At 62.5% G+C, this 12285-nt stretch overlaps 4 protein-coding genes across 4 annotated transcripts; all 4 read right to left on the bottom strand.

Moving 5' to 3' along the window:
* Positions 1 to 766: 766 nt before the first annotated feature.
* MOB1 (putative cell cycle associated protein MOB1) lies at positions 767 to 1438 on the bottom strand (the record flags this gene model as incomplete). Its single annotated transcript, XM_001680815.1, has 1 exon — positions 767 to 1438. One exon carries the CDS (start codon positions 1436 to 1438, stop codon positions 767 to 769), a length of 672 nt encoding a protein of 223 aa, XP_001680867.1.
* Positions 1439 to 3041: 1603 nt separating this feature from the next.
* On the bottom strand, positions 3042 to 5054 carry LMJF_06_0950 (putative glucosamine-fructose-6-phosphate aminotransferase; the record flags this gene model as incomplete). The annotated part of the gene is made up of 1 exon (XM_001680814.1): positions 3042 to 5054. One exon carries the CDS (start codon positions 5052 to 5054, stop codon positions 3042 to 3044), a length of 2013 nt encoding a protein of 670 aa, XP_001680866.1.
* An 815-nt stretch (positions 5055 to 5869) lies between these two features.
* LMJF_06_0940 (conserved hypothetical protein) lies at positions 5870 to 7651 on the bottom strand (the record flags this gene model as incomplete). The annotated part of the gene is made up of 1 exon (XM_001680813.1): positions 5870 to 7651. One exon carries the CDS (start codon positions 7649 to 7651, stop codon positions 5870 to 5872), a length of 1782 nt encoding a protein of 593 aa, XP_001680865.1.
* A 1717-nt stretch (positions 7652 to 9368) lies between these two features.
* Positions 9369 to 11561, bottom strand: LMJF_06_0930 (2,4-dienoyl-coa reductase-like protein; the record flags this gene model as incomplete). Its single annotated transcript, XM_001680812.1, has 1 exon — positions 9369 to 11561. One exon carries the CDS (start codon positions 11559 to 11561, stop codon positions 9369 to 9371), a length of 2193 nt encoding a protein of 730 aa, XP_001680864.1.
* Positions 11562 to 12285: the final 724 nt, after the last annotated feature.

Below are 12285 nucleotides of genomic sequence, written 5' to 3'. Positions count from 1 at the left end.
CTCTCTCTCTTTCTTTGCCCCTGACAACGCACGCTAGCGACGATATAAAACAAGCACCAAAGAGCCGCACGCGCGCAGGAAGAGAAAGCATCGATAGCCGCGTCGGCGACAACAGACACGAAAAATACTGCGCAAGTGAAAGAGCGGCAGCATGCGCGTTGTGTGTGCGTGTGTGTGCGTGTGTGCGTGTGTGTGTGTGTGTGTGTGTGTGTGTGTGTGTGTGTTGCGGATGCGGGCAAAGGCACGAAGACGTGGCGGCGCACGCTTTATCAGCAGGCCCACATACGACGGGAGAGGTGGAGATGGCGAGTGGCAAGCGTCGGCCAGAGGTCCGGTGTCGACATAAGCGGAGGCATTGGCGAAGCGGAACAGAGACGACTTGGGTAGGAGGACGTGACGGAAAACGTGCATGCCGGCCTGCCGGCAGGGTCCTCAACGACAAGCGCAGATGCACGCGTCACCAAGTCTTGCTGCGCTTGCCGCCCACCGCCCCCACCACCATCATCCCCGCTCTCTCCCCGCTCGCCGCGGCTGCTAGAGCAACAGAGCCAAACGAGTGCAGAGGAGGCGAGAGAATACGGGTACGGCATAACATGCCAGCACCGAAACCGGAGACGGCCGCCGCCACCTCTCTGCACGTCGTGCACTCGATAAGAGGTCACCTCCCCAGATACACACACACACACACCGTGAGCAAGCGAGAGGGGGGAGGGTGGGAGGCCAGGAAGGTTTTCATTGCCCCCAATGTGCGTCCAACGCTCGATGCTCACTCTAGCCGCTCCTTCGCGTAGTCGCCCATGAGGTTTTTCAACAATTCCTGCAGCGGCGTCAGCTCCTCACGTGGGATGAGGTCGAACTCCCACGCGAAGTACATAAAGTGCTTGAAGGCGGTGTTCATGTGCGCCTCCTCCTGAAGCTCCGCAATCTTCGTGAAGTGCGAGTAGTATATGTGCGCGTAGACGCGGAACATGCGGCGGAATATGTTCTTTACGTAGCTCTTGAAGTCGGCTGGGTACGGGTTGTAGTCCTCCGACGGAAAAATACGCTCGTCGTTGATCTGCCGCTCGATCCACTTCATGAGCAGGTCGAGGTACTGTGGCGCCGACACCCTCGTCGCCTTGGGGTACTCGGGCGGGTTGCGCCACAGGTACTCGTACCGCGGCCCGGAGGACATCACGGGGCAGCTCATGTCGCTGCAGTAGTCCGTCAGCGAACCGTATATGACATTGGTGATGTTGTAAAAATCAACGGTGTGCACCGAAAGCCAGTTGTTGCTGTCGACGCCAGGGGGCAGCTGCACCGCCTGCCGCAGGTCGCCAGACTTGACGAGCGAGCGTGCAAAGTTGTGCAGGCGGTAGCGCTCCGTTCCCTCCTTGTGCTTCTTCTTCGGCCGGTAGGTCTTGTCCGAATCGAAGAGGGAGCTGCCGAAGAGTTTCATGGCTACGCTAGCGATTGGGGCGGGGTGCGGCTGCTGGATGTGTCGGCGCCCCACTCCCCGGCGCATGCAAAGGCCGAGGTCTGCTGCGCGTCTCGTGCTGTTCTCTCCTGAGCCTCCCCCACCCTGCTCTCTCTCTCTCTCTCGATCGGTCGATCGGTCGATCGATCGATCGATCGTTCTTGTCAACTAAAGGAGGAGGAGAAAACTGAAAGCGAGCGGCGAACGGCGCTGCAAAGGCGTAGAGAGGCGGGTGGCGGGGAGTGGCGCGGGCTGCTAACGTTCTGCACAATGCAGTGGTGTGCGGTGGGCAGACAGAGGAGAGGAGAGGAGAGGAGATTCGGTTGGATGGCAACACGCGACACGGAGGCCGGGGAGAGGGTGCTGCGAGGAGCTACAGCAGCCCTTCATGGGAACGGAAAGCGGGTGGCCAGGCGACATGCACAGATACAACTACATCGGCATGACGTGCGCGGACCTCTTGTGCTTGTGTTTGCGTGTTGGTGGGTGCCAGCAGCCGCGTCTGCTCGGCGGGGGAGACGGATGCCACCCCTGGTCTTCTTAGTTTGGTTGCCTTGCACACTCGACTCGTACGCACACGCGAAGGGTCGCGCCCCCACCCCCTGCCGAGAAAACATCCCTGAAGTGAGGAGCGCAGGCAACGGAGAGGGAAAGGGGGAGGGGGAGAGTGGTGGTGGTGGTAGCCGACACAGCCGACGCAACACACACACACACATACATGCGTGTAAGTGAGCATCAAACAGCGTTTCGAGAGCACCCACCCCCCTAACACCACCACACGAATCTCCGTCGTGGCCACATGTGCGGGCAGAGAGCCAAATAACACACACACACACTAAAGGAAAGACATCGGAGCAGTGGAGAAGCGAAGCACCGAGAGCAGGCAGCAGAGACACCCGCACGCGCAGAGGATGAGGAAGACGAGCAGACAGGCAGCCAGCCACAGATCCTTCCACGCCACGCGCACCGCGCGTCCCCTTCACGCGCACGCATGCCGTTCGCGGCTCGCACTCTTCCTTCACTCGCGTCTTCGGTTTCACTCAAAAACACGCGCACGCGTATCGGCCCATCCGCCTCAACGCACGCGCCCGCACAACGCATCGCATCCTTCTCTTGGGAGGTGAGTGTGGGGGGTGGGGGGTGTTGTTGTAGGCGGGGGCGGCGGCGGGACGAGAAGAGAGGGGGGGAGGAGAAAAGGAGGGGGTAGGGGCACGGAACAGGCCGCGGCAAGCGCACAGACAAACGCGTATGGAAGGGCGGAAGAGGGAGGGGGTGGCCAAGAAATGATACACATCAGCGTCAGCACACGACGACAAAGACGGCACTCGAAACAGAGCCGACAGGCGCGAAGGAGCTGCCGGTGCCGCGGAGGGGAGAGGAGGGGAGGAGAGAAGATGAGAGGGGAGGCAGTGGGGCGGAAGAGGAGGTGTGGCAATGCGCACGGACACACACACACACACGCACATGCAGTGTGCCAGAGTGAACGAAAAGCAGCGCAAGCGACAGCCTCGCGCCGTATCCCCGTAGCCTCAGTACTCGGCACGTCCACACACACACACACACGCGTACAAGCGTGCATGCGGTACTACTGCACGGTGACGCTCTTGGCCAGGTTGCGCGGGCAGTCCACGTTATTGCCGTGCAGCAGCGCCATGTAGTAGGCGAGCAACTGAAACGGAATAACGTTCACGACACACTGAAGGCAGTCCACCGTCTTTGGAACGAGGACGATCTCGCTCGCGGCCGCCTTCAGCTCAGCGTCTACCTCGGTCGCAAAGACGACGACGGCGCCGTTGCGAGCGTTTACCTGCTGCACCGCTGCCTTGCTCAAGTCGAAGTGCTTGTCGCTGGTGCACATCGCCAGCACAGGCACCGTCTCATCAATCAGCGCGAGCGGCCCATGCTTGAGCTCGCCGCTGTGGATGCCTTCCGTGTGAACGTAGCTCAGCTCCTTCACCTTCAGCGCAGCCTCCATCGCGGTAGCCAGGTCGTAGCCGCGGCCGAGCACAATAATAGAGCGGCTCTCCTTCAGGCGCGCCGCCAGCGCCTTCACGGGGTCGTGTGTGATCCTAAGCACCTCGGCTATCCTTGCTGACACCTCGGACAGACCGCGCAAGATCTCGTTGCGGCGCTCCTGCAGCCGCACCGAGTCGCTGCTGAGCAAGAGCGCCACCAGCGTCATCACGATCACCTGTGACGTGTATGCCTTTGTTGACGCCACACCGACCTCGACGCCAGCCTTCAGATGGATGCCGCAGTGCGTCAGTCGGCTGATGCTGGATTCAACGACATTCGTGATGCCGACGCACATCGCGCCAGCCTCACTACACAGCTTCAGCGCCATGAGCGTGTCAGCGGTCTCGCCAGACTGCGAGATGAAGAAGCACGTGTCGTTCCGCTGGACCTGCGGCCTGCGGTCAATGAAGTCGGAGGCATTCTCGACGGAGATCGGCAGCGGCACGAGCTCCTCGAAGAGCGGCCGCACAGCGATGCAGCTGTTGAGCGAGGAGCCGCAAGCGATGAAAAGGATGCGGCGACTGGTGAGAATGACGCGGATGTTCTGCTGGGTGAAGCCGCTGAGCTGCACTGTCCCGCTGCTGAAGTCGACGCGGCCGTGCATGGTGCTGATGACGGACTCTGCCTGCTCGTAGATCTCCTTTAGCATGAAGTGCGCGTAGTTGCCCTTAGACAGGTTCTCCAGCTTCGTCTGCAGGTGCTGCACCTCGCGCTTGATGATTGACCTCTGGCGCTCCGCTGCGTTGTAGAAGCGCAGTGCGCCGTCGCAGTAGTGAACAATGTCGCTGTCCTCGAGGTACACAACGTCGCGCGTGTACTCGGCGAACGCATTCGAGTCGGAGGAGAAGAAGACCTCGAGGGGCCCCGATAGGTCGGTCAAGTCGTGCGTCTGTAGCTGCATCACGCAGCCGCGATCATCTGTCCGCCGGATGCCGAGCATCAGTGGCGACCCCTGGCGGCTCGCCGCCACCTGACCAGGAAAGTAGACGCTCTTGACAAGCAACGCGTAGCTGCCCTCTACCATGCGTGACACCTCCAGCAGCAGGTCGGCGAAGTTGTGGATGCCCTTGCGCGTGTACAGGTACTCGGAGAGGACGCTGATGACCTCTGTGTCGGTGTCGGAGTAGAAGACGTACCCCTCCCCCTTGAGAAGCTCCTTCAGCGCGGAGTAGTTCGTGACGATGCCATTGTGCACAATGGTGAACTCGCCGTTGTTGCTCTGCTGTGGGTGGCAGTTGCGGTCGCATACACCACCGTGCGTGGCCCACCGCGTGTGCACAATGCCGACGTGGTGGCTCGTCGTCGCGTCCATCGGTGGCAGCGTCGCGGCAACCGCCTCGCTGAACACCTTCTCGCGGAGCTGGTTAACGTTGCCGACGCTGCGCACCACACAAGGGCGCAGCGTCGGCGCACTGGCGGCGGTGCCGTCCTCCTTGTCGCTGCCGATGTTTGCGTCGATGGCGAGGCCTGCGCTGTCGTAGCCGCGGTACTCTACTTTTTGGATGCAGCAGAGCAGAATGCTCAAGATCTGCTCCACCGTGCGCGGCACGTTACTGTTGGCGTAGCCCAAGATACCGCACATCGGGGAGGGGAGGGGAGGGGAGGGGGGGGGACGACGACGGTGACCACCGAGAGAGGGGCAGCACCCGACGGCTGGGTGCGCGCGCACAGGCTCACAGATGAGCGGGGGGAGGGGGTTCGGAAAAGACTGCGAGCCGCGAAGCGTTAACGATGATGCAACGCGCAGGGCGGGAAAGGAAGGGGAAGGGGACGGCTCGTCGTGATGTGCTGTGAGGGTCAAGCACTGCGTGAAAGACACGGAAGGCAATCAAATCCGAAAGGGGCGCGCGCGCACGGCAATGAACAGAGGCAAGCTACGATTTTTATGGGAGTCTGTGTGTGTGTGTGTGTGTGTGTGTGCATGCGACAGCGGCAGGTGCAGCTGATCCGAGGCGGTGTGCACACACTCGCCGAGAGAGAGAGAGAGAGAGAGAGAGATGGTAGACGAGTCGGAGTGTATACACATGTAGACGCGTATCTGCAGGCAGCCGTACGTATGGCGACAGAACGAAGGGAGGAGAAAGGGGGGAAGGGTCTGGACGAGACGCAGAGAAACCTTTTAGGCGGGCGCCAGGAGCACTTTGAACGGAGCATCACCGCACCGCTACACAGTCACACACACACACACGAGCAGAGGAGCGATCGAAGCAGCGGTGATGTGCAGTCTCCATCGTGACCGGAGAAGAATACAGGAACGGATGCCTTCATGCGGGTAGCGGATATCTGCCGAGCGCACGCATACACACACACACACACCGCTTTGGAGAGAGAGAGAGATGCGTAGGCCTGTGCTCTGCCCCTCCCCGACAATCACCTGGAAGGTGCGTGCGCCTGTCTCTACATTGGCGCCGCGAACGGCAGCAAGTCGCACTGGTGCAGAAACGTCGAGGCGGGTGGCGGCGATGGCGCTGTTGATTTCTCTGTTGACATCGGATCGAGAGTGGTGGTGTGGCTGGCGCTAGCGCAGCTGAAACGCCCACAGCCACAGCGGTGCGCCTCAGCAGAGGGTAAAGATGCGTCGGCGGCGCTCATCATGCGCAGAGTACGCTTGTCCTCTGTGACACTGAACCACACGACGCGGCTGATAGCGAACTCGACGTGCGGCAAGCCGCTGGTCGGGCGCGCAGGGCCGCCAGAGGGACTGTCGTTTCCAGACATGTACGACTGCACCAACGACGGTACGGAGGATACGTCGGCGCTGCCCATGCGCGGGCCGAAGAGACACGGCGCGTTGAATGTCTCGCACCAAGTGCTGCTCGTGCCGTACTGCAGCGCCTCGTCCACGTATAGGGCCGCCCCACTTTGGCCGCCTCCAATGGCGAAGAAGTGGGGGTTGCAGACGATGAACTTTCTATTGTGCATGTTGCCGCACCAGGTGAACTTCTCTAACAGTGGCGCGTGTGGCACCACTCGAGCCGGCTGCACAGGGCGCAGCAGTCGATGCCACCTACCCCGCGGGGACGGCACAACGATGTCGGGTGCGCCGTGGACGCTGGACATGGCAGCCGCGTTGCTGGATGAAACGACGGCTGCCCGTAGAGGCGACGGATTCAGGAGCGGCGGCACCTCGCTTGGCGGTAGGAGTGGTGACGAGTGTACCATCGACTTGTCGACGGCGTGCTTCGAGTCCCCGGCGTGCTCAATGGTCACCCGGCTCGGCATCGGCACCGGTACTCCCGCAATGTCGTCATCGGCGAGGGCAAGCTTCGCGTAACCGTACGCTGGTGCTGCACCGACTGCTCTTGTGGAGGTCGCCGGGGCACAGGTGTGAGGCTCAGCAGCCTTGCCATGCTGCTGCTGCTGCTCCTGCTGCTGCGCCCTTTGTGAGCTCTGCTTTTTTTCCACATCCGTCGCCATCCACGCCCCACGCGACGGAGCGCAGCTCAGCTGATCCAGCCGGAAGACGAAGGTGTCGGTGGAGCCAAAGTATATGTTAGCAGCGTGGCGACCGAGGCACGGCACCTCAGGGGTGAAGCAGCCGAGCACACTATGCTGCAGCGCGCCGTGGGCGGCGCCGTACCGGCGGGAGCTGGAGTGGTGCGCCTCGCAAAACGAATGAGGTGCGCCGGCAGTCGGTGGCCACAACGCGTACGAGGGGCTCGTCGACGAGGCCGAGAGGCTGTCCACCGGGCTCGCGGTCTGCGCGTTCGTCAGCGCGGCGTCCTCGCGTGAGTGCACAAAAAACAGCCCGAAGGCGACGGTCTTCACCTGCGACTGCTTCGCATCCACCGCCTCCATGCAGCGGTAGAGGCTGGAGAGGCTGAATCCGTCACTGGCGGTGTCGAAACAGAGCCGCCACGGGTAGCTCTGCCAGCGCGGCGACAGCGCCAGGAGGACCTCGTGCAGCTCGCAGCGAGAGAGCGGCAGAGGCGGGGTCGGCATGTCCTCTGGGGTGGCGAATAGATGCGCTGCATCCAGAGCGCAGCAGCAGCATGTGCTATCCATCTCCATCACTTCCTTGCGCAACACTGCAGCACTCACCTCCGCACTCGAAGTAGCGGCGTCTCCTGCGTGTGGTGCAGCCAGGTGCCGCAGGTGCCTCTCCCGCTGCACCGCCTTGACAAGCTTCCGTTGCACATCTGGCCGGTACTGGAAGCAGTTGCGGTAGGCGTCGTACATGTGCCAACCCGGTGGCGGGAAGAGAGGCAATACGCGGCGGGCGATACACGGTGGTGTTATGGGAAGCGACACACATGAAGAGGCAACGCACTCCTGCGGACATTTCGCCGGCGGCGATGAGGGGCCCCGAGGGGGCAGCGACATGTCGCACGTATCGCAGCGCGATGGATGCACAGCTGATGATGCCTGCAGCAGCTAAGGGCGTGCGCGCGTACGTGTGTGGGTAGGGAGGGAGGGAGGGAGGGAGGGAGGGAGGGAAGGCACGCACGCACATACAGGGGGAAGCGGCAGACAGCGTGAGGCGAATGCGTACGGATGCGCACGCCAACACGCGAAGGACAACGACGATGTTGATAACGATGGAGAGGTGAACGGCGATGCGGACGAGATACGCTGCCAGACGAAGCGCCGTACAAATCCGCTAAAAAAAAATCTGCAGAAAGTGAAAAGGCAACGGCGCGGTGGGGGGATGATGAGGGGGGGAGTGGAGATGATGGGGAAGGGGAGGAGGTCGATTGGAACAACAACAGTAATAATAATATTATTGAGGGAGGAGGTCAAGAGCTTCTCCGTAAGGGGTGAGGGGAGGGAGGAGGGGGAGGGGGGTCGAGGAGTCGGGTGTGCGAGTGTGCCCTGCGTCTTCTCACAAATGCGGAAGGAGGGCTGCTGAGTGAGTGAGTGTGTGGTCAGCTGCTGGTTGAGGGGATAGGCGAGGCGAGAATCTACACTTTGGCGTAGCACCTGCTGCCGTATTCGTGGCTCCCCCCTTCGACGGTTGTGTGTGTATGTGAGTGTGTGCGCGCGCAGGTGTGCCAGTGAGCGGGTAAGGGCGAAGAGTGGTGGTGTTGCGCTCCACGCCGCACGCGCACAGGCGCAAGAGAGAGAGAGAGGAAGAGGGACGAATTCAACACGACGATCAGCATGAGCGCATATCTCGGACACCTACCGAGGCACCGAAACGGTGAAGAATGCAAGGCGGCGATGTGCGCAAGTGAAGGGGTGGTGGTGGCGAGAGGTGTTGATGCAGCCACATCGCTGCTGGTGTTGCACATCCGTACGACCGCGTATCTGAGTTCGCTGATGAGAGTATTGAGCGAGACACACCTGCGTGCTGCCACATAGCCAACGTTGCCTCATCGAGACACCTCACCTGCGGTTGTACATCGCTTCCTCCCAATGCCCTGAGCCCTCGTCATCGCACTTGCATGCATGTGCGGAAGCGGAGGTGAAGGGGGGCCGCGAGATTGAGGATCGAGCACCAGGCGACGCCCAACAAACTCGATCTCAGACACATTGGCCCCGCCCTCTCCGCCCTTTCACACACACGTCTACACACACACACACGTCTACACACCAACACACCTACACACACCAACACGGCCCATTGTGCCGCTCGTCGCCGCTCCTACGACTCGCCCCCGCTGCCACGCAAACGCTTTCTGTCGACTTGCCTTGCTCGTGTGTGCATTGGATTGAACACCAGATGGCGTCCGCAGCGGTGCGGCGACATCCCCCCCCCCCGCATCGCCCCTCCCCCGGCCCTCTCTTCGCTGCACATCAGCCATTCCGGAGGCCCCACACCCTGTCCCCACACGCAAGCAGGCCAGCGCTGCAGGGCAGGCTAGCAACGAGCGAGCAACGCAAAGCGCGGGAAAGATGTGTGGATCCTGCACCAGGCACAGGCCGCCGCCTCCCCGCGACTATCGAGATGTCAGCCTCATATCTTGTAGCCAATCTCGTACCCTTCGTGGACGCACTGGAGCAGATCTTCTTCGCCGTGTCCGTCGCCGGTGTAGCTGTCACGGCACGAGCCGGCCGTGTAGATGCTAAAGTCACCAATCATCTCACCTCGCACCTTCGCGCCATCCTTCATCCACTCGTAGATCCATGTGCCGTAGGTGATGTTCGGCAGCATGCCAATGCACCAGACGATGGTATCGCACGGCACGAAGAACTTGCGGCTGTCCGGTGGCAACGTGGAGATGTGCACGCCGGCGGCGTCGAAGTTCTCGAGCATGCCGTGCTTCACCACAGTGCTCGCGTGCTGCTGGATCCAGAGCTTCTGTGTCCAGCCCCAGCCTCTGGAAAGGTCCGCGTCCTTGTCCGCCTTGTTGAAGATGGTGACCACGCGGTTGTTGCGCGGCATCCGCAGCTCCGGGCTGCCCAACAGGCTGCCGTCCTCAAGGTTGACGCCCCACTCGTCCAGGTACAGCGAGACCTCGCGCGAGACGCGGGGGTCGTGCAGCAGAAAGGAGGCGACGTCATGCGAGATGGCGCCGTTGCCGACGATGACGACGCGGCGACCTGCCGTGACGCTGCCGTCGAGGATGCGCGAGAAGGGCACGATGAGCGGGCACTCGGACGCACCGGCGATGACGTGGGACGAGATGCGGCGCGGCACTGAGCCGTGCGTCATGACAACAGCGTGGAAGAACTGGTGGTTGCGAGTTACCTCCTCGCGGGTGAACTCAGTGTTGAGGCGGACGTTGATGGAGGACTGCCGCAGCTGCCGCGTCCAGTACTCCAGCACGGCCTGGTAGTTCTCCTTGCCAGGCACGCGCTTCGCGAGGTTCAGCTGGCCGCCAATGACGCTCTCCTTCTCAAATAGCGTGACGTCGTGGCCACGGCGCCACAGCGTCAGCGCGCACGTCACGCCCGCCGCGCCTGCCCCGACAACGGCGACAGACTTGCGGTACTTCGCCGGCCTCCATCCGCGCTGGAGCTCGTAGCCCGAGATGGGGTTCAACGCACACGTGATGCGCTGGTGCTTGTACAGCCGGTTGACGCAGTGGTTGCAGCCGATGCAAGGGATGCTCTCCTCGCTGCGACCCGCCGCTGCGTTGGTGATGTACTGCGGGTCCGCGAGCAGCGGACGCGCGACACCGACCATGTCGCACACACCTTTCTCGAGCAACTTCTCAGAGAGCTCGATGGTGTGCAACCGGTGCGACGCAACGACCGGCACATCCGCTGCGCCGACCTCCGTCAGCCGCTCCCTCAGCAGCTGGCAGGACCGCGAAAACGTGCCGTGCGGCACGTAGGCTGACAGCGTCTGAACGGGCGAGTCGTGCATGCCGACGCTCGTGTTCAAGAGGTCGATGCGGCCGCTCTTGGCGAGTACTTCGGCGACCCGCAGCGTCTCGGCCATCGGCGTACCGCCGACCTTCAGGTCGTGCAGACATAGCCGCAACGCCACCACAAAACCGTCGGGGTTCGCTAGGGAGTTCTTGATGGTTTCGAGCACGCGTACTGTGATCTCGAGCCGGCGCTCCAGCGACCCGCCAAAGGCGTCCTGCCGCGTGTTCACGGCGGAGGACAGGAAGTTGTGCAGGAGGCTGCCCTCGCTGACGGGGATCTCGACCCCATCGAACCCGGCCTCCTCGGCTAGCCGTGCAAACCGCTCGTACTCGGACACCACGTAGTCTATCAGAGAGCCAGGTATCCTGTACGGGTGCGTGTTGCGGATCGGCTGCACCGGCGACGGCGTTGACGTGGCGGACACAAAATAACGCTTGCGGGCGGCGCGACCCGCGTGGAAGGCTTGGGCGAGTACGTAACCGCCCTCGCTGTGCACCGCCTGTGTGACGCGCGAGAGCGCCTTGGCGGCGTCGAAGGTGCCAAGCATCAGTGCATCTTTCTTCCACCGGCCGAGTCTCGACGTGCCGATGCCGCCGACCACGATCAGCTTCGCGCCGTAGTGTGCCCGCTCGCCAAAGAAGGCGGCCATCGCGGCCATGTGCTCGTCGCCGTAGCACTTGAGCTCACTCTCCATGTTGAGGTAGATGGGCTGCATGTAGAAGCGGTTCGGCAGCTGTATGTGCCGGCCAATCCGAATCGGCGTGAAGAGCCGCGACGCGACCGCCGGCACCACGGCGCTGCTGCCGGTCGAGGAGGTAAAGCTGGCTGCCATCAGCGCGTGAAGGGCGTGGGGGTGGGGGGGGGGGGGGGGCGCGAACAATTCTGGGCCCGCGATAAGAGAAGCGCGCAGAGGAAGGATCGGCGTGTGCAGGAGCACCGGGCGGCTTGCGCGTGCACCGGGGAGTGCGGCTGCGTATGAGCGATCCCCCCACACCGCGGCCGCTGTCGAGCACTCTGCCTTGAGTAGAGTGCTGGGAAGGGGGGATGGGGACGGTGCGGCAGCACAGCGCAGGGAAGTTGCCGAGTCCAAAGTGGAACACGTGCGCGTGCATGCGTGTGTGCCCGGGGAGGGCGGAGGCCGAACGTCCGCAGCAGAAGAGGAGAAAGTATTGGGTAACGACACCAGAGGAGCATTGATGTCCGTGTTCGAGGGCGTGAGAGAGCAGGGGTGGGGAGTGGCACAGCCGCAGCGCGGAGGGCGAAGAGGAGAGGGCAAAGGGGACGGCCGTCGCCGTGGCACAGCGTCACATCACGTCACGTAGTCTTTGGGGGGAGGAGGGGGAAGTTGTTGGCGCTGCCACTGCGCGCTCTCTCTCTCAGCATCGCGATCGAATGAACGGACGCTCGCACACCCTCTGTGTCGTGAGCGCGGGTCTCTCCGAAGAACCGTGGCGGACTCTTCGGCGTAAGGCTGCTCGGCGCTGCCCACACAGACGCACACGCATCCGCGATGGTGCTGAGGGAGAGCAACGGCACAGCGACAGCGAGCGCGAAGG

This window comes from Leishmania major, chromosome 6, assembly GCF_000002725.2.
Source record: "Leishmania major strain Friedlin complete genome, chromosome 6".
Classification (NCBI taxonomy): Eukaryota; Euglenozoa; class Kinetoplastea; order Trypanosomatida; family Trypanosomatidae; genus Leishmania; species Leishmania major.
Note: the sequence above shows the minus strand (reverse complement) of the source record. Positions and strands in the feature narration are given on the sequence as shown.